The following is a 25,196-nucleotide window of genomic DNA, read 5'->3' on the forward strand; positions in this document are numbered from 1 at the left end:
GCCAGGGTCGTGAGAACCCGCTTCTATGCGCGCGCCTAGAAGCAACGTTCCGTTGTGCCCCGTGTCAAATTAGATTGTCAGCGTACCACGAATGTGGAAAGGCGGTTGATATAAGAGTAATAGTATCCTCCGGGTATTCGTCAAAAAATATAATCAGCACGCTAGCGTATTAATCGTCGATTTAACGCGATCTGGTATATCATAACATGTAACAAGTTTCTTCCGTATGATATATTGGACTTTAGTATTAATTTATCGTAGATTGAAATATCTCGTGATGTATTTATAATGTACTCAAAATTAGCCGTATGAAATTTATGTGAAACGATCTATTTAGGATTATGAAGGATTAAAAGTCATATTATTATGTAACGAAGGCGGTGCATTTGTTCTTTCTATCGGAGTTTCATTGATAGTAATATTTAACTTTTTAATACTCATATCTAACAACGAAATCGTTATCAATTCAAAGCTCGCAATTCCACATTGCCTAATTATAAGTGCGTGCAAGTAACATGTATTGTGTGAGTGCGCACGGCGGATTGGTACAAAAGTTTAGATCGAGCGATAGACTAGATCGAGCAGGGTCGTGAGAAAAATTTGTACACCTATAAACAGATATATTCGAGATACATTCGTACAGACTGATCTATGAAAGTCATTTAATACCTTCTTTTCAGCGCTTTGTAGAATTAGGCTCTAACAAATACTTAGACATAATTACATTGTATATCTTAATAGCAATTAAGATGCAGTATGCTCAGTGATAATAATCACAATGTCATGCACATAATTAAAAATGTTATCTTGATATTTCGCGCGTAAAAAACGAGGGCGTTAATAATAATTACGTATAATTAAATGAATAAATGATATATATTAAAACATTTAGTAATTAAAATATTGTATAATAATATTTGCTTATAAAATTTGTTAATTTGTAATGATACGAGCTAACAATATTTTATTTTTTTCTCCTAAAAAATAATCATTGGATATTTTCATATATCACAAAAGAGGATATTGTTGAGATTGAATAGAATTAGAAACGATGCAGTTCTCTAATAACGATATCGTTGATTTTATAGCATAGCGAATACTGGCAGTAATGATGTCAGCGGGAACGGGCTTGTAAATTGCTAATCTACTGGATCATAAATACGATATAACGCGCATACTGGCGAGAAGAAAGTGACGGCGAGATCATGTGGAGTGGCTAACGTCTCGGGAGAATGATGTATATTAATTTGGGAGAATCACAGGGTAATTGATGCTCCTATTTTCTTACAGTAGTTGCGAACCATTCGCACCATCTCTAATAATAAAGCGTAGAAGTGAGCACTTTCGCTCGTGTATCATGGACGGAAAAGTACTTATTGTTAGAACGTAATCGATACAATCATCGATTTCACATCTGTCAGCTTGTCGAAGAAGAAAAACGGCAAATATCGTTGATTGTCCGTCAATAAATACCATCAATTTTAAAGTAAACTTTGAATCAAAAAATTTCTACAAACAATAATAATAAAATGCAACTGCGTCGCATTTTTAATTATATTTCCTCGTGAGTATAAAATAAAATTAGATATTTCAATCGCGCGAGAATTGTGAGCTTTCATGTCGTTCAACTAGTTTTCAAAATTTTGCGAGATTCTCGTAAAACTTTTTAGTTGTAAATAAAGTTGTGCAGCAACGGAGCATGATTATTTCGTCGCGCAATTTATGCCAATATCGCGAAGCCGGTTTCTTGCAAGAAATCGCAAGAAGTCGCTTTCATTAAATAGGATTGAGGCGTATTGGAGTTCGCTCTCGGTATCATCAATGGAAAGACGAGGCGAATGGGTTGTGTGTTTGTGTGGCGCCGCCGGCACACGATGTTATTACTTCTTGGGGCATCGATTCATCTCCTCGCGAGGATCGGAGCGCACGAGCAGTGGCACGTGCCTAGACTCTCGGTTCATTATCAATGCTGCGGTATTTTCTGCCGCACGCTCAGCTGATCGTCTCTAGCATTGACTCGACCTACCCGTATATAATGTTATTTGACTGAAATGAAAGTTATTCTATGTAGTAATGAGTAAAGCTTGTATAATTAGTGGACGCATTTACGTTATTATAGCAACTAAGACAGATCTCTTCATTTTACTAAATAATCGTTACTATTAATAATTAATAATTACGTCTATGTTGTGACATTTTTTTAAATTATACAAATAAAAGTTTTCCAATTTTTTATAATGTCTTACAATCTTCACGTGTGATTTAAGATATATATTTCAGAGTAAGCTGCAATATAGTTAATAAATACAAAAACTGAAGTTTTCGAATATGAGTGAGAAAAAAACTCGAGGGAGAATCTTTATCATCAAAAAAAAAAAAAAAAAAGAGAGAGAGAAAATAATTTCCAATAATTCGTAATTATCAACAGAATGTTATACATATATGTATATATCGCGTGATAGATATCATGATTACGTGTCTATACATACATAATTCACATTATCAATGCTGCCGCACTTCCTGACGTGATCGCGAGCAGATTTCGCGGCGCTCAACTGACCGTCTTAAAACTTTCGAAGGGGAAAGTTATTTTCACGTGGCTATTTTCACACTCGCACTATACAGATCGGTCTTTATACTGGCATTACATATCTTTGCTACCCTCTCCCTAACTCGCGTGCAAACTTTGTAATTTAATCAGTTTTATTCCTGGTATTGCGCAAAAATTTATTCAACGGATACTATCATACTCTGTTACGCATTTACGTGGAATTCGTCGTTATTAATTATCGTCATGAATTACGCAATGTTTCTTCGCGATCAACTAGCCAAGTTATTTGAACAACATACATTTATTAATGATAGCTTTAAATAATATATATAAAAACTCACACACACACACACACACACACACTGAACAGAAAATAAATATAGAAATATAATAAATAAATTTAGAAAGTTCCTAAGATTAATAAAAGAAGATCAGGTAGATATATATAAGTAAACTGCGTCTTACAAATTGTGTAAAATTACAATAGGAACGTTTTAATTATTTCTTTCCCAAATTTTCACCGTGTCTCGATCGAGAGTCACGATCGCTTGCATCAACGCTTGCATTATCGTAGATTTCGTGCAACTCCTACGGAGAGCATAAATTCAATCGAGCTAGGTAGGTGAAGCCTGCCAGTCTGTCGTCTAATGTTGAAATCCGATGGAACGTTTTGCGTGACTCGCCTGGCTGACAAGTGTCAACGGCCCGTTACGAGTTGCGCTTTTAATCTCGTTTGATTTTACAAATCTTACGACAACCATATACTTCATTATCGAATCATTATTACTAGTCGAGACTTTGCAATTCAATAAGAATAATAATGATTTCAATTAAATAATTAAGGTCATGTAATAGGCATTATCTCGACACATGTTTCAGCTTTCTAAGGAATGAGTGTCAACAGGTATACTTTACTACTGGCGATGTATCAATATATATATATACTGTTATGCAAACGTTGCATCTTCGATAGGTTGTTGCATTTATACGATCATTTGGCGCAATGCCAGGTTGTCATTGCAATTTGTCCTGTAATCGCGAAAACGATCTTACTCTTATGATTACATTTCGTATTAATATACGAAAGATGACCTTCGTTGACAGGCGAGTGCACGAGTATGCGAGTCTTCACCTTGCAAATCGCGGTACGTGATGGGAGAGAGAAAGAAGGTATTTATTATGCGCTTTAGAACGCGGCCCTTGAAATGTGCAATACAACGGCATAAATAATGCAAACAAGAATAAGATTATTGTATTTTTGAATAAAAAAAAAACTACAAGAAGATATGCTGCAGAAATTACAAATATGAAACAATTATAGATTATGCAAAAGCATAAATTTTAAAATAAATTAATTATATATAGCAATAAATAATTATAGTAGACTCATATTAATTATAATAAATAGATGGGGAAAATATCTATCCTGTCTGCTTTGCGTAAGCTTATTTCTGGTTACTCGTTACGAAAGATATCGGAAGTTAAAAACATGTAGAAATTGCGGAATCAGCAAGATCGTATTTTATCGAGAATTTAGAATATAATTCACTTAGCATACGCGCGTTGAATTTTTGCGTTGAATCGGTTGTTGAAGATAGAAAAGTATAACGCCGCCTTGCTCACCTTGAGACTTTCTCAGAATGAAAGTAGAACTCCCCTTTGTTAAGTGCAATACAAGTCTCGGTAGTAGATAGATATTTCTAGAAATGACGAATGTTTCTAGAAATATTTGCCAAATCGCCATTGTGGTGAAATTACGAGAAACCCCATTCGTATGCGGTAAACAGGGCGTGGGAACGTGTAATTTTGGTAATCCAAAAGCAGAAGAAGAGATAAAGGCCAGATTCTGCGCGACGCGAGAATTTATCCTGTGAGAAATCCGACTGGTCTCTGCTCGCGATATTTCGCAATCTTTATGGAAGTCGAAGAGGGAAAAGATAAAATCGCAACCGCATCCAGTCGTTTCTGCAACAATGTGACTTTGGTCGTCATTGCATCAGGCGTTTTAAAATTATGGATACAAGAGTATTGAAAAATAAAAAAAATTTTTGCGACAGAATTTAAAAAAAATATCTATGATAAAAGAAACCTTATCTCGAGAATATTTTCAAAACTAAAATATTTATAGAATTGCACACAAGATATCTGATAATGGATGCATTATCATTTTGAAATAAAATTAGTTGTGTAAAACAAATAATTTTTCATATAGAAACTTTAAAATATTATAAATCTTGAGATATAAGCGAGTTATAAGCTAAAAGAAGTTATCACGAGTGTCGAAGTTTCATGTATTTCTTAGATAAAATAACGATGCAATCGAATTCTGTACTGTGATTTGTTGTCTTTCAAATTCGAACTCAATTTTTTACCGTGTTCTCACAATATGCGAAGGACGATAATTTAGGATTGAGTATAAATTACTACGCAACGGAAGTGTGTACTCTTTTATGCGTCCAATAAATATGAACATTGAAATCCTTTATGCTTAACGAGAGGCATAATTGGAGAAGTGAAACCAGGAAATTTTATTACACCGACATTGTACGGGAGTTTTACGCGTTCCATATATGGTAGTAGATGACGGAATTTAGTATTGGCCTTACTTTATTCCACTCGAATTACCTTACAATAATCTAATTACATAACTCCGTCGTGAATACGCAGTTCTAACGCACCGGTACTTCACTAGTAAGTTCTTAAGTCGAGCCGAACGTTTTCTAGAGTAGAAACGAACGTGGATGCCCACCGAAAAGGGGGAGACGAGAAATTTTTTTATTTACACCATTTACATAAAATGTAAAACTTTTACAACTTCTCTCGTTACAACTGTGTTTATCCAAATAATTTTTTGATGACTCGTGAAATGTGTAATAATAATTTATAAAAAGATAACATCAAAAACTTCCCGATAATATAACTTGATAGATCCATGAAAGCAATTAATCATGATCGTTGAAGTAAAAAGTCGAAGATCTAAACGTTAATGTTTCTTCAAAAAGTCAGTACTTTGGGTTTTATGATATTTTGAGAAACTTATTTTTATCATTTTATTGGATTTTTAAAATTTAAAAAAAGAATGCGCGATAAAGCGAAAATTTATTTGATCAGCGAAATGATCTTTAACATCATTTATCGGATCTATTTATATTGTGAAATAGATGAGATCTATGATTTCTGTTTTAATGCATCTTCATTCTTAATTAAATAGAATAGGAAATATTGTATAATTAATATAAGAAATTGTACAATGAATGAGATGGAATCTTAGCTTTCGCCTCGCGATTTCAAACATCAATACAATAATTCTCGACTTGTCTATGTTCGCGACAATCATTAATCACATTGTCACTGACTTTGAAGGAAGCAGATTATGCCGTACGTGATTACTGATGGATTAATTAGTCATCGTCCCGTTCACGAATAAAATACAAGACCAACACGCAACCGGGATACAGACGAGGCCGAAATCAGTCGCAATAATTCTAGCTCTTAATAGTTGTATAAAATTAACATTAAAATATAATATCAAGTAGATATCTTATCTACAAAAAAAAAAAAAAAAATTTAAATAGCTTTCGAAATTTTTTTTTGCAACGCGATCGATCTCAGACTCTTCTGTCTTCGTTAGACGAAAAGAGTAGGACTAGTAATAGCCGAAGCTGATGTCGTGCAGCGGTGGTGCCACTCCCTGAGGCAAAGCGTAGTCCCTGGCAAGCTGGTCCAGGATGCCGCTACCGCTGCGGGCCTGCGGCTGGGCACGGCGTTCCTGATTCGGCGCCGGGGCGAACTGCGCTGGTCCCTGATTGTAGAGCTGCGAGGTCGGCGCAGGCTCATCGTAAGCCGGATTCTGTTGCACCAGCTGAGACTGTTGCTGTTCCTGGGCAGCAGCCGGGGTGAAGATGGGTGGTTTAGGTAGAGCCGGTCTGCTCGGGGCTACTTGCGCTGGAGCGTACACGGCCTGAGTGTGCGATTGAGACGGTGGTGGTTGATAAGCCGGACGCGCGGCCGCCTGTTGCTGCTGCTGTTGCCGTTGCTGATACTCCTCGTAAGCCTGCGCGTCGAGAGCCTCCTTGCTAGTGGTCTCGTCGAACAGGGTCGGCGGAGCGACGGTGATACCGTCACCGGCCGGCTGGAAGCCGTACTGATTCGCACCGTATTCGACTATACGGACCTTGCCGGTGTCGTCGACGAAGCCGTACTTGCCCTTCACGTCACCGGTCGGCAGCTTGGTCTCGATCTTGAAGGAACCGTCGGCTCCCTCAAAACCGTATGTGTACGAACCGTCTTCATTGTGGCGATTGATCTGCTTCAGGATCGCCACCGGAGTCGGTTTCGGGTTCGCTGGTGCAGCCGATTGACGGGCCGGTGCCTCGTTGGTCGCGTAACTACGCGGGGTCGGCTGGCTCGGTCGTTGCGAGTCATACTGGGCATAATCGTCGACGTAATTACCGCCGGCTTGCTGGTACTGTTGCGCCGAAACCGCCAGCAGCGCGGCAAGCACTGTTGCTACCTGAAACATAGAAATGCTGTTAGTGTTTGTGGTGCTTTTCGCGATATATTATATTTAAAGCATATAGATTGTGTCTATGAATGTTAACACATCAAGAAGGTAACAATGTTTTAATGTTTCTTTGTAACTTGCTAAATGCATATTTAACTAGTTTTATCTCCTAGCTTCAGCAGCTTTAACTTTTCTATATTAAATTTGATAATTACTGTATTAAATCGTGCATATTACAAAAAATATTTTTTAATTCAATTTAATTTAAAGATTTTTTTTTTCTTTTTAATTAAAGTAAGAGAATTAAAAAAAAATTATATACAAATGTTGCAGCGATTAGTTCAGGATAACGATAACCGAATTTCACGACTTCTCTTTAATGTCGCTAAATTTATCGATTTTTATATGTCATTGTGATTGCAACGATGTCTGTCACTTGCACACATTAAAAAAAAAAAAAAAAAAAAACGTCAAGGTTTAACACGAAATAAAACGGGAATTTCTTGACGCGTAGCGCGAGGTATTTAAGTAGTGTCACGAAGTTGCGAACCGTTAATCTCATGAAAATGTTATATCATCATGCGCTGACGTGTGAACTTAAGACGGATATATATTTGAAGAACCTTAACCGTCACACACTTTGCGACACGATTGAGAATGGACCGTACCGGATTCCGCGATCGCTTCCATTGTTGCGACAGCAAACGGGTCCCGAGTCGCGGGAACTCGCCCTATGAATGCGCATGTCAAAATGTCAATAAATCAAGTTATTAATTGCCACCTTTCATACGTGTCCTCTATCTATTCCCTTGCGCGATTACGAGACGCGTGCCGATTCTAAAATTAACAGGAACAATTAATTAATTCATTCGATCTGCATAATATGCTTCCTGTAATTCTAAATGGATGAGTGTGAAATGCCGCGGTAAGATTGGAATCCAATTAAGCAACTCCGATTAATTAAAGAAATTAATTAATTCTCCGCCTTTCGAAGATTATTCGCTTATGCTCGTGCCATTATTCATACCGTGCTACTATTCATACTTACATAATTATGTATTATGTTATTAGCCTATTACACAGCACGAAAATTTTTATTTTTCCAAAGATAGTATAATTATATAATACTAAATATATATACGCGCAAATAATTGCACTGCTAATTTGATATTAATTTGCTATTCTATTATATATATTCTCTCTATGCTCCATTTATATGTTCCGCTCTTAGGAAATTCAACACAGTATACATGAAAACTAGAAACTGAAATTTCTTTTTCATTTTCCTTTTCTATATAATTTTTTGCGGGAGAAAAAAAAAATTTTAAATTGCGTAGTATTTTTTACCGCAGGAAGAACAATGAGGAGAATGAAAAAGATGCGGTTAATTCGCCATGGTTAACCAATGCTGGTGCAACCGGTCTCGACAATTGCTCGTTACCCTCCGGCCATCGCACGCGACCACGTTCGCGAACATAATAACGAATTATATAATTCTTTTTCCGCGAACAATATTAAAAATGAACGCGTCTCGGCGCTGGCGCGTTATAATCGGTGAAACTTTAATAAATTTTTCCTCGTAGAAGAAAGTAGGAAACGAGATCACACGCGAGAGTTGCGCAATACGATCAAGTCTATGCGTTTAACGTTGCGAACGTTTAGCTTTTTGCCGAGAATTTAATGTCGATCTCGATTATTAGAGCCGTAAATGACAGAAGGAAAAATGAAATTAAATATTAATGAATTGGCGTAAAAATTCGAAGGGAATTGCGGCAAGTTATTAGCATCATTCTCCGATATGAGAGCCTCGATTTCTTTTTTAAATTGCCTTTAATTGTAGAAATTTTTACGATGAACTGTGACATGAATAGTAATATTCATAGCATTTTATAAATTAATTAATATATTTATAGCATTTTTGTCAAAAATGAAAATTGTTATAAAATCATAAAAAATGGGAAATCGAGAAATATAAAAATCCGCTGAATAATAAGACAAGATATTTGAAAATCAGAGCAAATTCCTCTCTCAGAAAACTCGCGTGTAAATTTTCCAAGCTGTTTTGTCGAGCTCACAATATAGATATACACTGATCACAGTCACGATCACATCACACGCGATTCCGCGCTCACGTTCAAAGCTCACGCTTTTTCATAGCCCGATAAAGATCCACGATAGGCAACTACGAAAACTAGGAAGAGTGTAATGACGACATCAGTGATTGTTTATGAGATGCACTCAGATACGTACCGTCGCGAGGGTGTGCATCGTGTTTCCCCGCGGTCGGTGGTAGTGTTAGTGTGTGTGAATGTAAGTAGGCAGCGAGGCTAGAGTACCGGCGATTGCTCGGACTGAGGCCCTCATATACCTTACTGGGTCTCCCCCCGCTCCCTCTCACCGTTCTCCTGTTAGCTCCGGGGGACTTTCACTATCTATTTGTGCTCCTGTACGTATGTACGGTCGCCTTGTCTCGTTACAGCACCTTATATCCCCTAAATATTCCCCACCAGCTTGTTCTGGTTTCTCGGAAATTTGAAAAATTGTCGCTCGGTTGACCGATCCACGGATCGACAATGCGAATAGAATTTCGTCATTAATTCTTATAAGTTGTTCATCGATTAAACAAAAGAATATTGTTTGCTATTTTTTGTACGATTAAAAACGCGGGACGGTTCTAAGAATCGATATGAATGATAAGTTTCGAAAAATTTCCTTCGCCCGATAATAATTTTCTACGATAAATGCGAATAAATAAATTTTATATATCATACATAGAAATTGGTAGTCGATTATCATGTAACTCGCTCGGATGAAAAATTGAATCGGTTTTACGGAACTTGTGTGCCGAGTTTCTAAGGTGAGATATTATGTAAAACTGGCGACACAGATTAGAGCCACGAAAGAGAAACGGTAAAAGCACCGTTTCAAATAATTTGACAAGTGCACCCCCGTTTTTATTGGCTGGCTACTGTTTCGCCGTTCAACCGTGGTATAATGAATAAAAAAAAAAAAAAAAACGAGCGATTTTATCAACGTTATGTCGTTTGATCTTTCGGAGCAATTTTAAATCCAGTTTTGAACCGTTAACTTGACGGGTTCTACAACTCCTGTATCGCACGCGCGTTAGTATAACCGTTTTGAGAGCATACATATGTTTGTTTATACAAATCCGAAATCAATCTGCAACTTGTATTAAGTATTGCCTATTTTAGAAACTTAAATATTGGAGATTACAGTGATAAAAAATTATTAGTTATAGAATAAATATAAAAATTATTAGTTATAGAATAAATATAACTTTCTAATTTAAGAGCTTGTAACTTTTTTATCGACCCACAATCAAATGTAGGTACCTCTTAATAAATAAGCTTGTCGAGAACTCTCGAGAGGTAAAATTATTATTTATCAAGGCAATCGAGATGTTTTATGAGCTTCATGCTTGACTGTCAATTATTAAATTTAATGAGGAAGCGTAAGTTTTTTTTATGGATTATGTTATTGAAAGTATTTTTCATCTTTTCGAAATCTTTCTGCGAGCGCATAAATTATAAAAGAGATTGTTCACTGAAAAATCAAGTATAATTGACCACAATTTGAAGCATCGAGTTTACATAATATCAATCTTAACAATACATTCTGCCCCGTGACACACATTTTTGTTCTTGTTCAAGTAGTATCTCGAAAAAGAGAAAGTATTATTACATATCGCTCCGCCTTGATTTGATTGTATGCATAGCTGTGACCGAAAATTAAAAAATTGACTATCCGATTTTGCATTAAATTCCGCGCTGTCTACAAGAACGGATGTTACGGCATTGGGTCTCAAAATATAACGGCGTGACTCCCATTCGTCCCCTTGAAACTGACCGAATACAAGGTTGAATAACGATTCGGTAAAATGGAATACGGCCTTTGCAGACCGTTCGATCACTCGCAATGTTTTCACTCGAGTTTGCGAAACGCAATGCGGATCACCTGGGTTCCGCCTATGAAATTATTCGACGGATGGAGACGTTTTGCAACTTTCTATCGGCACATTAGACGGCTGGCTGACCAATATAACCACTTCTTGTTTCGTTAATTTTTCTCATCGCTCTATGCGTTAATTAATACTTATAATATGTAAACGAGTTAGCGCTGCTGTATTCAATAATATTTTTGATATAATTTTCTAAATGGTTTCTTTTTTATATTTTATAATATTAGAATACTTATATTATATATAATATACAAAGGATAGATATATGACGATATATGAGATATGCAAAATACGTATAAATTTGTAAAGTAAATATGTTCAAATGAAAAGAATAAAGAAAAGAGAGCAAGGAAGCTTCTTGTTTCCCATGTTCGTAACGCAATTATGTCCTCAAGGTTCTAAAGACGATTACGTTGGTGCAGTTTAACGAAGACTTCCACAGGGCGTAACTCGCAATTAAGATCGGCCATTATTGCTTGCGAACGACCCACATTAGACCTGCATTCACAATTTCGTTCCGCCAAAGATCTATCTTGCGGCGTGCCCCAATGCCACTCAGTGAAAGGAAAGGAAGCTCAAGATCGGTCAATTTTGTATGACCATCGAAAAAAAGATATAATCGTTGATCCTATAATGAATCAATTAGTGTAATCACTAGTCTTAGTTAGGCAAAATTATATAATCTCTTCGATTGTATTAACGATACGATGTTTTAGCTTCTAAAGTCTCGTTGAATTAACTCATTGATTAACTGACTTACTGAAACGATATTAATTAATGCCGATCGTTTTGACTGAGGAAGCAGTGACGTATTACTAAATATTAGCACCACAAAAATATTGATAAAAAATTTCACATGATATTTTTAATCGAATATTTTTCACAGAAACTTAATAAAAATAATTAGTACATTTAAATATTTTTATAACGATCTCTACAAAATATATTTAAATATAAAAACATATTAAATTTGTAATTATACAAGTATTTTAAGAAAGATCAGAAGAAATCTCGTTGTACATATTTTTTTAATTCAAGAAATGACATCTCTCTATTCCTATAAACATAAAGTACTTTATAATTTTCTACGAAGAACGGAAGAGATCTATTGAAGTTATCTACGATAACCGAGGATCTCACCGTTTTCAAGTCAATATTTTCGAAAACGGTCGTAACGTCACCAGTCCTGATATTTACCAATGTATATCATATTAGATCAAATTAATTATACACGTGATCAAAGAGCATCCAAGAATATTATCTAAGATGGTGCGTTTTTCATTTATATGAATTTAGCACTCTACTCCTAATCAAGTTTGGTAAGAATTCTTCCCCGAATATCAAAACGCAATTTTCTATTGATTTTTCTATTCCTCGAGCAGTTTTCTCCGAGATTAATGTTACAATGCTTTCTATTTTTATGCAACAGTCAGAAGCAATTGCCCGCGCCTAACGACAACTCGATCACATCGCTCGCACGGCTCGAATTCTGATCCGCAAAAACTCGATAATATGGTTGCTATACAAAAAGACGATGTGATTAATGTCTGGATTATCTAAAACATAAAAGAGTCATTCTCTATCCTCGGGGCACGCGCGCATGTTTAGACAAAAACCAATATGGATTTGTTACGTATAAGTCTGCATTCATCTTACTTGCGTTTTATACGTAATTTTAACACGTTACATTTATTTTATGTTCTGTGATGTAAGTTTAATATTGAAAGATTAAAAGTATGATATCAGAAAATTATTCGTAAATTAATATCGACGATTATTCTTTCGTATTAAACTATGTAATGTAGAAAAATCATTAAATCTCTCAAAAGTAAAATTGATTGTAAGTTGTAAGAATTTATTATGCCATCAATATATAGTATTATTAAGCTGTTCAATGTCAAAAACTAAAAATAGTATAACAGATATTAATGTGTGTGTGTGAAAAATTGAGATGAGAAGAGATCTAATCTCTAAAGAAAACATATCGTTGCCCATGTTAATTAAGTACATTACGAGTTTTATGCATATATCTTTTAACGTGAGAAACGAGCGTAAATGAAGATACCGTTCTTGCTCATTGTAATTGATCGTAATTTATTTAAGGTCGCGTGTGTGAATTACATGAATAATTAGCAACGATGCAAGTATGAGGAGAAGCGGATATTTATATACATATTCTCCTCTATTTATTTTCTCACGTATTCACGGATTCACGAACGTACGATATATCCCAAGCAGATTAATGGATCGATTAAAGAAATAGAATGTAAAAATTCGAAACGCTGAAAACGCTGAAAGTTATTTTAATGCAATGTCACATTATGTTTTAATGAGAGATACGGATGACTTTTTCGCGACGGGCTTAGCGAATCGAGTCGTTTTATAATTATATGGTTACCACAAAAAGAGGAAAGCTGTATGTGTCCATTACCCCGATAAAGGAAAGCAAGTTCTGATGCCGACATCTGGCGCACCGGACCGTCGCACCACGCCTTGCATCAGAATGTCTCGAGAGTGAACGCGGATACTACAATACATGCACGCGTGCCGCATCGCGATAAAATGCATATAAAAGACAAGGGAATGAAAACTTGGTCGTTATCAAAGTCAACAAACCATTTGGTATGTTTGCGTGCTTGCTATCGTGTTCGCATATTTTTTTCAAAAGACTATCGTTTTGAGATATTATTACAGAATGTACATGAACTCTATATGCACTTGCAATGCATTATGTTATCTACATTACGCAATATTAGTTATAATATTTTAACAATAAACAAATTGACTTAATCTTTTTTTTAATGTTATACCCGGGCGCATCTTTATTTTAATCGCGTTTTAATTAATTCTTACAAGTGTTTTATTTTAATAATCGATATGATTCTGATCGATTTGTGGAAGTCCGAAGGAAAAAGGAGCTGTATCAAACTTTTCTCTCCATACGTATGTGCTCGATTGGACAGCAGGCACTTGATCGCACAACGAGATCGCGTAGATCGCGGATTATATTGTGAAAGGTGGACTTGGGCGGTGGTCCACGTCACTCTCCACGTGTCAGGTATGCGCAACGCGTAATCCTCGTACGTGCAGTTTAAGATCCTAGAAGCTGAAACATATGACGGTGGCACGAGCCAAGAGTTCCCGTTACATCCTTACAAGAATTGACGAGAGATACAGGGAGTTATTTTCTCATCGAATAATATATCGAAATAAAATTCGAGACAAAAATATACAATTTATATAATATATTTTATTAAATATATCGTGTATATATATATCTATATCTTATGACCATATATATCTTATATATCACAAAGTGTTTTTTTTGTGTGTTTTTTATATTTTAATTAATATTATATTATTTCGGAGCACATTTTTGTGACATCACTTCCATCAATAATTAATAATGTTGTAATTAAAAGTTTCTATAATTTTGTAATTAAAAACTTCTATAATTCTATAATTTCATACACACAAATGCGAAATATATCTTCCTGTAATGACGAAATGTTGTTATGATGAATGAAAAAATCAGATTAACAATCGATGAACAACTTTGAAAAAATTAAAGTTGCTGAAGAAAGGGAAAAATTTCAAGAAGATACAGATAATAAAGTATCTCGGATGGGGAAAATTCGGTTCGTCACGATGCACGCAGATTTTTATTAAGCGTACAATCGAAAGGACTGACTACGGGTGTCCTTAAGAGTTGCATAACGATAAAATTCATGGGTGTGTCAAGTATAGCCCGACAGCGTTCCTTGTACGCGGGGGAAAAAATGTTAACTGCGTTTTCAACTATTAGATAAGAGAACCTAGGGAGCTCCGTTGACGCTATATGCACTTGGCACATGCAACTGAAATTTATTGTCAAGTACTTGCGTTGCGATTAGAAATTATTCGGTTATATATATATATATATATTACTCGATATTATTACAAGGCCGATGTAAATCGTTCAATGACGCGTTCTTCAAATCATCAAAGACGTTACTGATCTTAAATCGTAGATTGTATTCTATTTACAGATTTGCCTCGCATAACATTGCATGATATGTTCGTATGTCATACGTATATATATATGATACATGTATTTATATATATATAAATAAAATTGCAATATGTCGATCTGTTGACGAATCTCAAATTACCTATTGAATGCAACGAGGGCGAAAACATAATGTCTTTCGTATATAGCCACAAACGCCACATAAATTGCTGATGTGTGTCATTGCAAGTGAAAAAAAGTAAAGAAATAGATATATATATAAGTTGAAATTGATGACAAATAAATTATAGAAGAGCTATAATTTTTTAATTAATTAAGAGAGATAAAATTCTCTTCAAGCGAAAGAGGTAGAGGAAACGTCAGAAAATAGAGGTAGAAAGTATTGTCTCATTCGAAACTCGCGAGAATGAAGGATAAGTACAACCCAAAATACAATTAAACTAATCATAGACTAATGCAACTGTGCCATTATCTATCGCTAAATTAACATGAAAAATTAGTCGGTTACCGAAATATTCGGATGATAATATTAATAATTAAATGAACGTCTACACAATAACAATCTTAAAATATATCAATTACCAATGACATATGTACATACGACAAAATTTTCTCTTTCTCTTACTCTCTCTTTCTCTCGTTATCGTTTGTAATTAACTGTGTAAGATGCTAAACCGGCGTTGACGTCGATACTGGTCGCGGCATGTCCTTGAGGACCGGCCGGAATCGCAGGTGAAGGATACGTGGATTGCAACTGCTGACCTTGATACCGTGGTTGATACTGCGATCGATACTGCGGTCGATATTCCGATTGGATCCGCGGGCTTACCGTCGCCGGCTGGTAATTGACGGGCGCATTATATCTGAAAAGTTAAGAAATTAGGTTAATCGACTCGATTCCATTGCCGTTGAAGCCGAGAAGGCGCGACCGATTCCCCCATCAAGCTGAGCAAGTCACGATCTTGATACTTTCGAGTAATTTACTTGACATTTAATTCTCTGATTATCTCCCTTTGCGCTCTTCACGCGACGAGTTAAGTCCCCCGCGTGCATTTTAATCCGAGCGTGAATTTTCATCTAAGATTGATAAATTTGATTTTCATGTTAATTTCTCTTTTGGAATAGAAATAAAAGTAATTTTTTCTATTGCCAAATTTTCAACAGAAACAATTAGATTCTCTTATATTTAAAATAAGCTGTGAATTCTCGTGAGTATATTTTAATGACAATATTATTAATAATAAAATATCGATCTGTCAAAGAATTTTGCGTTAAAATTATGATTAAAGTTTTTGAATCTCTGCTCTCAAGTTTATTGTGATTACTCACCTTAGTTGATTGTAAGCTACCGGTACCGGTGCCGGCGCGATCTGCTGCGGCCGATTGTAGGTGATGGGTTGCTGTCTGTGTTTAGGCGCTGATTCGTAACGTTCTCCATTGGTATAACGCAGATCGGTATGATAAATCGACGGGTCTTCGCGGTATTGTCCGTCATCCTCGGGCTCGTTTCCAGCGCCGGGGATGCTGTTGCCGGTCAAGGTTGGCGGGGGCACGTTTATCCCAGGACCGACCGGCTCGAAGCCGCGTCTGGACGCGCCGTATTCGATCTCGCGTAAATTTCCGGAGTCATCCACGAAGCCGTACTTACCGTAAACCTCGCCAGTCGGATATTTGGATTCGATTTTGTACGAGCCGTCCGCTGCTTCAAAGCCATAACTATAACTACCGTCCTCGTTGTGTCTAACAACACAAATATTGCGAATTGTCAGCGATTTTCTCATTTATTAGAGAGTGATAAAAATATAAACTAGTAAAAAAGAAAATTATGAAGATAACATATTATCGTTGTACGTAATAAAATAATTGTTGCAACGAAAGAATTCGAAGATTGCATTCTCGCTTTCATGCAATCACATAATCTTAAGCACATAATCTTAGCGCTTACTTGTTTATTTGTTTTAAAATAGGTACCGGTGTAGTCGCTTGATACGGTTGATTGTGCTGGGCGACCGCAAGGCCGAGGCAAAACAAGAGAAACAGCACCTGGTGACACGAATTTGCATAAAAACTTTGGCAGTCGGATCACTTTCTAAAAGCCTCGTGCACGTATTTTTGAGGAAAGTCGGAATGACGCGACGCGCACTTCTGTTATTATCAAACAGTAATCTTTTACGTATTTTCGTTTTTCTAATACGTGTGAAATTCGTCGTTCATCAATCCATTTCTTTGCAAAAAAACTATAAACGTTATTTTTTTCATCTACAAGAATTTAATCACTAATTCACTGCTATTCTAAAATTCATCATTTTAAACGTAGTCATTACAAGATTTTTCCTATATCATGAAGATGCACTTATCAAATATTTACAGTGTTTTATAATATACAATATACAATAATTATAATACAATAAATTTTACACACATACACAAACATGTCACGTTTATATATATTATTTTTTTATAATGCAATTAATATGATTTCTAAAACTATATATTTTTTAAATCACAGGATGAAGGATTTTTAATTTTATAAAAATTGCGATAAAATTTCTAAAATAATATACTAAGTAATGCACTGTCATAGCACCGTGTGCAACATTAATATAGTGAATAAGCGAAACAAATGAGATAGAAAAGTAAAGAAAAACGATACTCACGGGAGGATGCATGATTGTTGATGAGGCAGAAGTGATTGCGTTGGATCGCGTTATAACGCCGAGCGAGTCTACTTATATAGGCCCCCTTCGGGAGCGGCGGGGCCCGCCCATGGGCCCGACCTCCGCCTCAACCTCAGCACCGATCTCAGTGCGCAGGTTTGCCATACAAAGAGATTAAAAATTTCTGTTGCATCTTTTAACTTCCAATTTTCACTCGCATTATGACGCAATCTCTTTCGCCATCTAATGCACAAATAACGGTGGCGATATTGTTATAGGCGCAATGTATTTTTACGATAATCGCAGATTTAAATTACTATACGAGATGGTTCAGAGTTATTGCTTGCTCTTTCTAACTTTCGAATATGTTAATATATTCAAATATTTAAACTAAACAGGTTTCCTTGTGCTCTCTTTTTGATATTATCATATATTAGCATTAATTGCTTCTTATGTCAATTATATGTTTGTATTTCCTCTCTATTCTCAATAACAAATGTTGGATATCTTGAACTCTTTTGTCGTGCAAAATATAAATAACATTTCGATATTATTAAACGATGAAACTTTTCACTTACGCTATTATTAATATTTAATGATCGTTATAACTAGTCAATGAAGGAAGATAATACTATATTATAATAATTTTGCACTATTATATTTCAGTGTATGAGGAAAAATTCAGACGGGAAATTATGTATTTCCTTGGGATATTGTGAGATTAAATAACCGGCAAACATGCAAGTATAACGCGCCATCAGAGGAAGCCTTTGGCCACGCAAAGTGCCCTTGATTTTCAAAAATGCAGTTTTGCAATATAAGACTCTCACGTATTTTCATTTCAAGGATGTCTGCATTTGCAAGATATATTTTTCGCCGGAGACTTCAACAGCGGTGATTTCAATGCTAAGTACTCAATCAATGCTGCAGAGAGATAGCAACACTTAAATTATTTAATTACTTTTTTCTAGAACTTTTTACTAATTACTAATTATTGATTTTTGGTATTTAAACGTAATGTTAAATATCTATCGGCAAAATATTCAGACAACATTTTGGAAAAATAAAATTTTATGACTAGAAAGTGTATTCTTTTTGTAATACATCTCCCGGTAATAAATTTTGTATAATGAATATTTTACATAATAACATAATAAATTTTATATATTTTTTATATAATTAATAATAATATAATAAATTTTGTAAATTTATTTTATATATCTTGTTTATGAAAATTTATTTAAAAAATTTTCCTATATCATAAAAAATAATAAGTTATTTCTAATATATCAATTATTCTTTTCACTTTTCTGTTTTTACATATTACATACTTATCAACAAATAGATCGTATTGATGAACTGAATATCTTCTCAGCAATATTGCGAATTATTGAGATTATCATAGCAATAATTTTAAAGTTATTTTTATATTCGTATAAGCGACGAGAATTGATTATGTAATTATACGAATCGTTAACTTAAACCAGAACTTTCCCGATCATATAAGAGAAGAGAACTTCTTGACATTTAGCGTGGTAGTAATAAGGGATATGCGGAATATCGCGGTGAAACATAGTGAAGCGTACCGATTCTTTTCCATCTTGTATCGAACATCTCGTCTGTGAGAATAATGTAGTGTGGAAATAATAACGTGTCGATCGCACTAATAATTGTGCCGCTAATTATCTCTCACTTTTAATAACGTCATCACGGATTTAAATGAATGATATCCCTACGTTATTGAATTTCGTGCAAAATTTTATAAATATCCCTCTTTCTTTTTAGACACATTATTTTTAGACGGTCTTATTTTAGAAAAGTGCTATTTTCGCAATTAATATTTTTTATTGTTTTTTTTTATATCAGTTTCTTAAATTATTAAATTTAAAAATAAAGACAGACAATCGCGAAACAAAAGGAAAGGTTATTTTGAAAATAATTGCTTCTCTCTGCGAAAACAGCAAGTTATTGTAAGGAAATATAACGATTGTTCTTGCGGAACATAACGGTGAAAGTATACGAGGACAGTGCTACGGAATTTACATTTGAGCAATGACAAACAAAGCAGACGGAATTCCGTCGCAATTGAGTGACAGCCGTAACTAGAGAGTTTATTGCCCGTCTTATTGATCGCATGTGATATTCGTTATCTTTATGCAACATGCGTATGTCGTAAGAGGTATAATTCTTACGCGACAGCTCTCGCCACGTGAGTGACCACGTCGATGAAGACAATGAACATCCGCTTTTCGCGAAATCCTGCGAATTGATGCGGCAATTCCGAGACCGAAAGCAATTTTAATTCCGTCGAGCTTTCCACTCGCAACACCAATCGATTGCGTACAACTATTTCTTAATAGACATTGCATAAGTGTGACTTTGGTTTACATTCTTCTCACGCAATATATTAATGCAATCATAAAATTGTTTTAAATATAATGCGCATATTTTTCATAAAAAAGGATTTTATTATTCAAATAATGATAAAATATTTAATATATATAATATATGATTGATGAAAGATAAGTCTGACTCAATTAAATAGTAATAGACAATTTTTAAGTATGACACTTGTGGAAGATAAATGGTTATCAATGAAATCCGCTAACGTTGATAACGTGTTATATCGCTACTGTATATTCGACCGCGAATATTTTTCACGTGTCTTGGTCAATGAAGGGGAATAAAGTTCGCCATTAGCCCGTGAGGTACCGGCACTGCGATGCAGAATGAACACCCAACCTCGGGCTTTCATCTCGGCTTTGCTGCAAAAGGCGATCAATCGAAAGGCTCAAACTCAATTCATATTTTTCAAACGAGAAATAAGAATCTTTATGTTCGAAGACAAATTATACATTGTTTTAAATTATATATTAATGATTAATGAAACGATTATTAGGCCTTTCATTACGTTAATTACTCGATCCTGCGATTCGTATCTTATCGCGCGAATTCAATCTGAATAATAAATTAAATTTAGATCGGCGAAAAATTTAAAGTGACAAAATATATCTAAGCATATTCTAAAATATTTCTAAGCATTGTTAGAGAAATAATTATTAAATATCGCAACGAGATAATAATTTATGATTCGTATCCTTGTCCGTTCAATTTTTATTCGAAATAATAAATAATCGCGCGAAATTCGCGCTTCGATAAAAAATCATTATCGCGATACAGTTTGTATTGTTTTTCAAAATTTATTTAATTGTTAATTGTAATAATTATAGCAAATTATGTTTTTATACTTATTGATATACATTTCGAAGACATAGTCAGAACTAAACGGAATTAATTGCTTGTCGAGAAACTTTTATATTACAGAATACACGGAATATATTATGTTTTTAATTAATTATTAATTAGACGATTGATGTATAATTGTATTTTATAAAATTTTAGTAATTTTAAATTTTTTAAGGAGGAAGAGATTTTATAAATTCAGAGAGTCCGCTATGGTCGGCTAAGTTGACATTTTTATTATTCATTTGAGTTTTATCTCAAGCAGATAACGCGCAAGGGTGGTCTGACAGACGAGCACGTGGTGTCGAGTGTTGCGAGTTTCTGTCGCGGATCGTAGTTACACACTGAGAAAAAAAAATTGCTGACTTGACTAAATTTGTCCAACTAATTACTATTTCTTTGTATTTCTTTAATTGAAATATTTATGTATTTAAGTCAAATATACGTCATATTAGATTTAATATGTCGTATTTGACTTAAATATTTAAATATTTCAATTAAATAAATACAAGGAAATAGTAATTAGTTGGACGAATTTAATCAAGTTAATAACTTTTTTTCTCAGTGCATCGATAAAGCATCGCTCTAGAAAGACTTTTATTCGAGACTCTTCTTATACGGTGTACTGAGCTTTTAAGTTAAAATATTATTTGATCCGTTTGTTTGTTTCTTGTTGTCATACGCGCTGTTTAGATTTCGAACCCTTCTCACGGCTCGAATATTTTTTAGTCTCTGTTTAAAATTCCTGGTTTTCTAGTGGACCTTTGTGTTCGAATATCGCGTATGGTTCAGATTCTGAAATATTAGTCTCGTCTGCTAGATATTCTTTAGTTTAATGTTTATGTCAAGTGCAAAAAGTTCGAGAGCGTAGATGTTTAATATTACGTGAAAGAAAAAAATCGTGGAGTCCACTGGATCTAACAATATTTTTGTGAAGTTTATTTTGTTTGAGTTTAAGAATCAGCGTTCCCCTTATTTTGTATTTCTACGATTAATACGATTATTATGGAAAACTATCATTTTCTATTTGCATTTTGCTCTCTTTTGTCAATAGCTTACGTTGCGAGGATGAAAATGACAGTGGACGTGCTCATATATTAACATCTGTTCGTTTCTCCGTTTTTAATTTGCAAACCTTGATTACTTATTGTTAGTCTTTTTGGGATATTTTTCATGCACCCGCTGCGCGCCCTCGCTTCGCCAAGTATGATATACGAAATTGAAGCGTCACATAAAACAGATTAAGCTGACGCATAATGAAAGGGCAATTATCATCCATGCATGCATTCCGTTTATTTTATCATCGCATATCCCATCATATATATCTTGCATATCTCTTATTCCGAGGCACCATCGCAATAAGCGTCAGCGTGTCATCATATTAAAAACTTAAACGGCATAGATGTGCGGCTGTCGATGCACTTTAGCACGCATTTCGTTTCAAATGAAAAAAAAGTATTTCGACAATGAATACATTTTTGTCAGACATTTGACTTTTTTTTTTGCTTCTGCTCGCGAATTATTTTCGCGAATAAAAAACTAGCTGTTAAACCATTATCTTTTTTTTTTGTTCGTAATTTATTACAACTGCCACTGTTCTCTTGCTCACGTATCTCGCATTTTATTATATCCCAATAATTCAAACTCGATTAATGTAATTTACATCGACAATATCGGGAGAAACAAATCGCAATAATTAGCAACCATCAAAAATTTTCTTCAAGATATTATTGTGCGATAAAAATACAATGAGAGAGAAAGATATTATTAAATAATTGTATTATCTTCTTCATTAAAAGCTATCATTAATAGATGTATGCGAAACATTTTTCATTCCGCTGTAATAATAGAGTTAATGTAAATCAAATATCACAGAGGTCTTTAAGCATGACTTCTTTTCTAAATGATTACAAATCCGCATAATTTTTCACAATAAATCAAAAAAGAGATGGTGGCCTGGACTTGATTATTACGGGAGTCTCAGTCACAGAATCGCAGAGACATAATCAATGCTTGGCGTAATTAACGACAGAAGCGATCCTGTATTATAATACAGCAATTCGATTAACATTGCAGCCGTGTGCCAGTTGCATGATTTCCGTATAACGAGTCAGATGTTATTTATTCCTGTATCATCGACAGCCATCTACGGCAGCATCTTCTCGCCGTATTGGCGATGTAATTTACAACGGTGCGAGCGTAAGTAATGAAAATTACTGACCATCAAAGAAGGCTGTCTTCAAGGTTTTCCTGCCACTAATAATCAAAGCTATAATTGTCGTCGATTCGATCTCTTGAATCAAGAATGAATCATAGCTGGTTCGACTTTATTCAAATTATTTCGTCCCGATATATCATCGTCGAGAGCCAATTATTGTTCGTCCCGCGCTATATTCCATTTGTAATTAAGTCGCACCTGCAATTCAATGTGTTCTGTCTCGGCGCCGCGAATGAACGATTGTTCACGAGGGCGACGCCAATAATATATTAGTGTCAACTTCGCGCATGTACGAAGCTGCCAATTAGCGATTGTTAATTGCCCGAAAAATACATCACAATCGATTGCACGAAGGATTGAATCTATATATCAAGACATTTGTCTTAGAGGGAGAAAAGAAGACGAGAGAGAAAGAGAGAATATACCGTAGCTTTTAACAATATATTCGCATTGTGGTCACTTCGAGCTCGCGTACGGGTGTGTCGGACATAAATAAATCTTCATAAACTTCCCGTTGTTAAAAAATCAGGCCGTTTATGATGCCGGTTGGTCGTCCGAGCGCCAATTAGCGATTATTAAGCGTTTGAAAAAACGGCACGTCGCGGTGCTTGAAGAGGAACGCGGCGATGAGAAGGACAACATAATCCCTATCGAAAAAATATACGGCTTACTTTAAAACTGTAGTTACTTAGAGTAAAATTGTCGTAAGTTGCTGGGAACAAAACTATTTTCAAGGATAGCAGTGATATGTAAATTTTTTATTGTGCGCACTTAGCATATTTTTTTATCAGTATAATAGAAGCAATGTTAAAAAACATAGCACTATGATTTCATCTTGCTTCGGTAATTTCATATATCTATTTAAGCTCGCGTCGAGAGTTTGGTCACGGTATAGGAGATTACGAGACCATAAAGCGCAAAAATTATGATTATGGTTTACGTACGATATTCGTCCTCGGTGGCGCAAACAACAGGTGCAACAAAAATCCCGGATTATCATACCAAAGACTTAGAGGCGACTTTAAGAAATTTAAACACGATCATTCTGAAATATTTTCACCCTTAGCCACTAGGCGATATCCGAGAAAAGCATTATTGATAAGCAATATGTGTCTTTTTCTCTCTCTCGCACGCGTTGCATTATTTATAAAAATATTTTATCGAGCACTCTGTGAAATTTCATTCAAGTGCACCAAGATAATTTCAAATGTACATACAAGTGTATATACATTGAAATATGACAAGCGATTTCAAGTGGATCAAGTTTATTAAGGACTCGAATAAATGTTGTTATTGCAAGGTGTCCTATTGCCAAATTATATTTGATAAAATATTATGCTTAAATTATAGATTTTTAAATCACGCAAAGAAGTTCACTTTTGACAAGTTGCGCTCTTCTTATAAAGTTATGTAAAGCGCGTGGCAGATAATCGGTCTTCTTTTTGGCGATTTTGATCCTGGTTGACTTCGAGTTCTTTTCATTGGGATTTCATCGGATTATCTCGGAATTTTGAATTCACAAAACGTACAACGGGACGACCCGGCGCCGCGTAGTTTTTTAATATTCTTACCCTCGCGTTAATGATCGTACATAGATGCGATATATTCGGCTGTAGATTATGTTAATTAATTGCCACGCGCTGCCACCCTCTGTTACGGTCGTTTTCTCCACGGGTGATCGTCGCTATCGCCTTTTGAGGATATTCTATTTTCAGATTGTATTATCTTGATCTTTTTTACGATCTTGCTTAAGAAGCCTTTTTTTTTACTACAACGTGATTCTGCTACCGCCAGTGAATATCACTTTTGTCAAATTAAAGAAGATATGCGATTATCGTCGCATAGATGCGATGAAACTGTCGGTTAATTTAATTGAAAGTGCTTCATCTGACATTTTAGGAACAAAACAAATTGCCTCGTGAGATTTTACTCCACTCCATAACATTTTTCGCTATAATAAAGACTATAATAAAGGACGAGATGTGGCTGCATATTTAAAAAATTTAACGTTGATAAATTTTTAAGATTATCTGTC

The 25,196-nt window shown here is 35.0% G+C and overlaps 3 protein-coding genes across 3 annotated transcripts in view; 1 reads left to right on the plus strand and 2 right to left on the minus strand.

The window, feature by feature from the left end:
• The window catches only part of LOC138944695 (serine-rich adhesin for platelets), a 126,918-nt gene that overhangs the window by 55,444 nt on the left and 46,278 nt on the right, over nucleotides 1-25,196 (plus strand). The gene's annotated exons all lie outside the window — the stretch shown is intronic.
• Cpr97ea (cuticular protein 97Ea) lies at nucleotides 6,198-9,370 on the minus strand. Its single transcript, XM_070311572.1, has 2 exons — nucleotides 9,306-9,370; nucleotides 6,198-7,064 (listed from the first exon to the last, which is right to left on the minus strand). Exons 1-2 carry the CDS (start codon nucleotides 9,321-9,323, stop codon nucleotides 6,198-6,200), a joined length of 885 nt encoding a protein of 294 aa, XP_070167673.1. The 5' UTR covers nucleotides 9,324-9,370.
• Cpr27 (cuticular protein 27) lies at nucleotides 15,267-17,731 on the minus strand. The gene is made up of 4 exons (XM_070315593.1): nucleotides 17,701-17,731; nucleotides 16,989-17,086; nucleotides 16,373-16,783; nucleotides 15,267-15,906 (listed from the first exon to the last, which is right to left on the minus strand). Exons 1-4 carry the CDS (start codon nucleotides 17,710-17,712, stop codon nucleotides 15,684-15,686), a joined length of 744 nt encoding a protein of 247 aa, XP_070171694.1. The 5' UTR covers nucleotides 17,713-17,731; the 3' UTR covers nucleotides 15,267-15,683.

The sequence above is a fragment of the Polyergus mexicanus genome, unplaced genomic scaffold (assembly GCF_030449975.1).
Source record: "Polyergus mexicanus isolate NDT 795.1 unplaced genomic scaffold, iyPolMexi1.0 SCAF_2, whole genome shotgun sequence".
Classification (NCBI taxonomy): Eukaryota; Metazoa; Arthropoda; class Insecta; order Hymenoptera; family Formicidae; genus Polyergus; species Polyergus mexicanus.

What these genes read in the sequence shown, in the direction of transcription:
- Cpr27 (XM_070315593.1), bottom strand. An exon ending in ATTTTAAAACAAATAAACAA is followed by an intron (nt 16,784 to 16,988) that starts GTAAGCGCTAAG and finishes TTGTGTTGTTAG; the next exon opens with ACACAACGAGGACGGTAGTT. An exon ending in GTAGCTTACAATCAACTAAG is followed by an intron (nt 15,907 to 16,372) that starts GTGAGTAATCAC and finishes TTAACTTTTCAG; the next exon opens with ATATAATGCGCCCGTCAATT.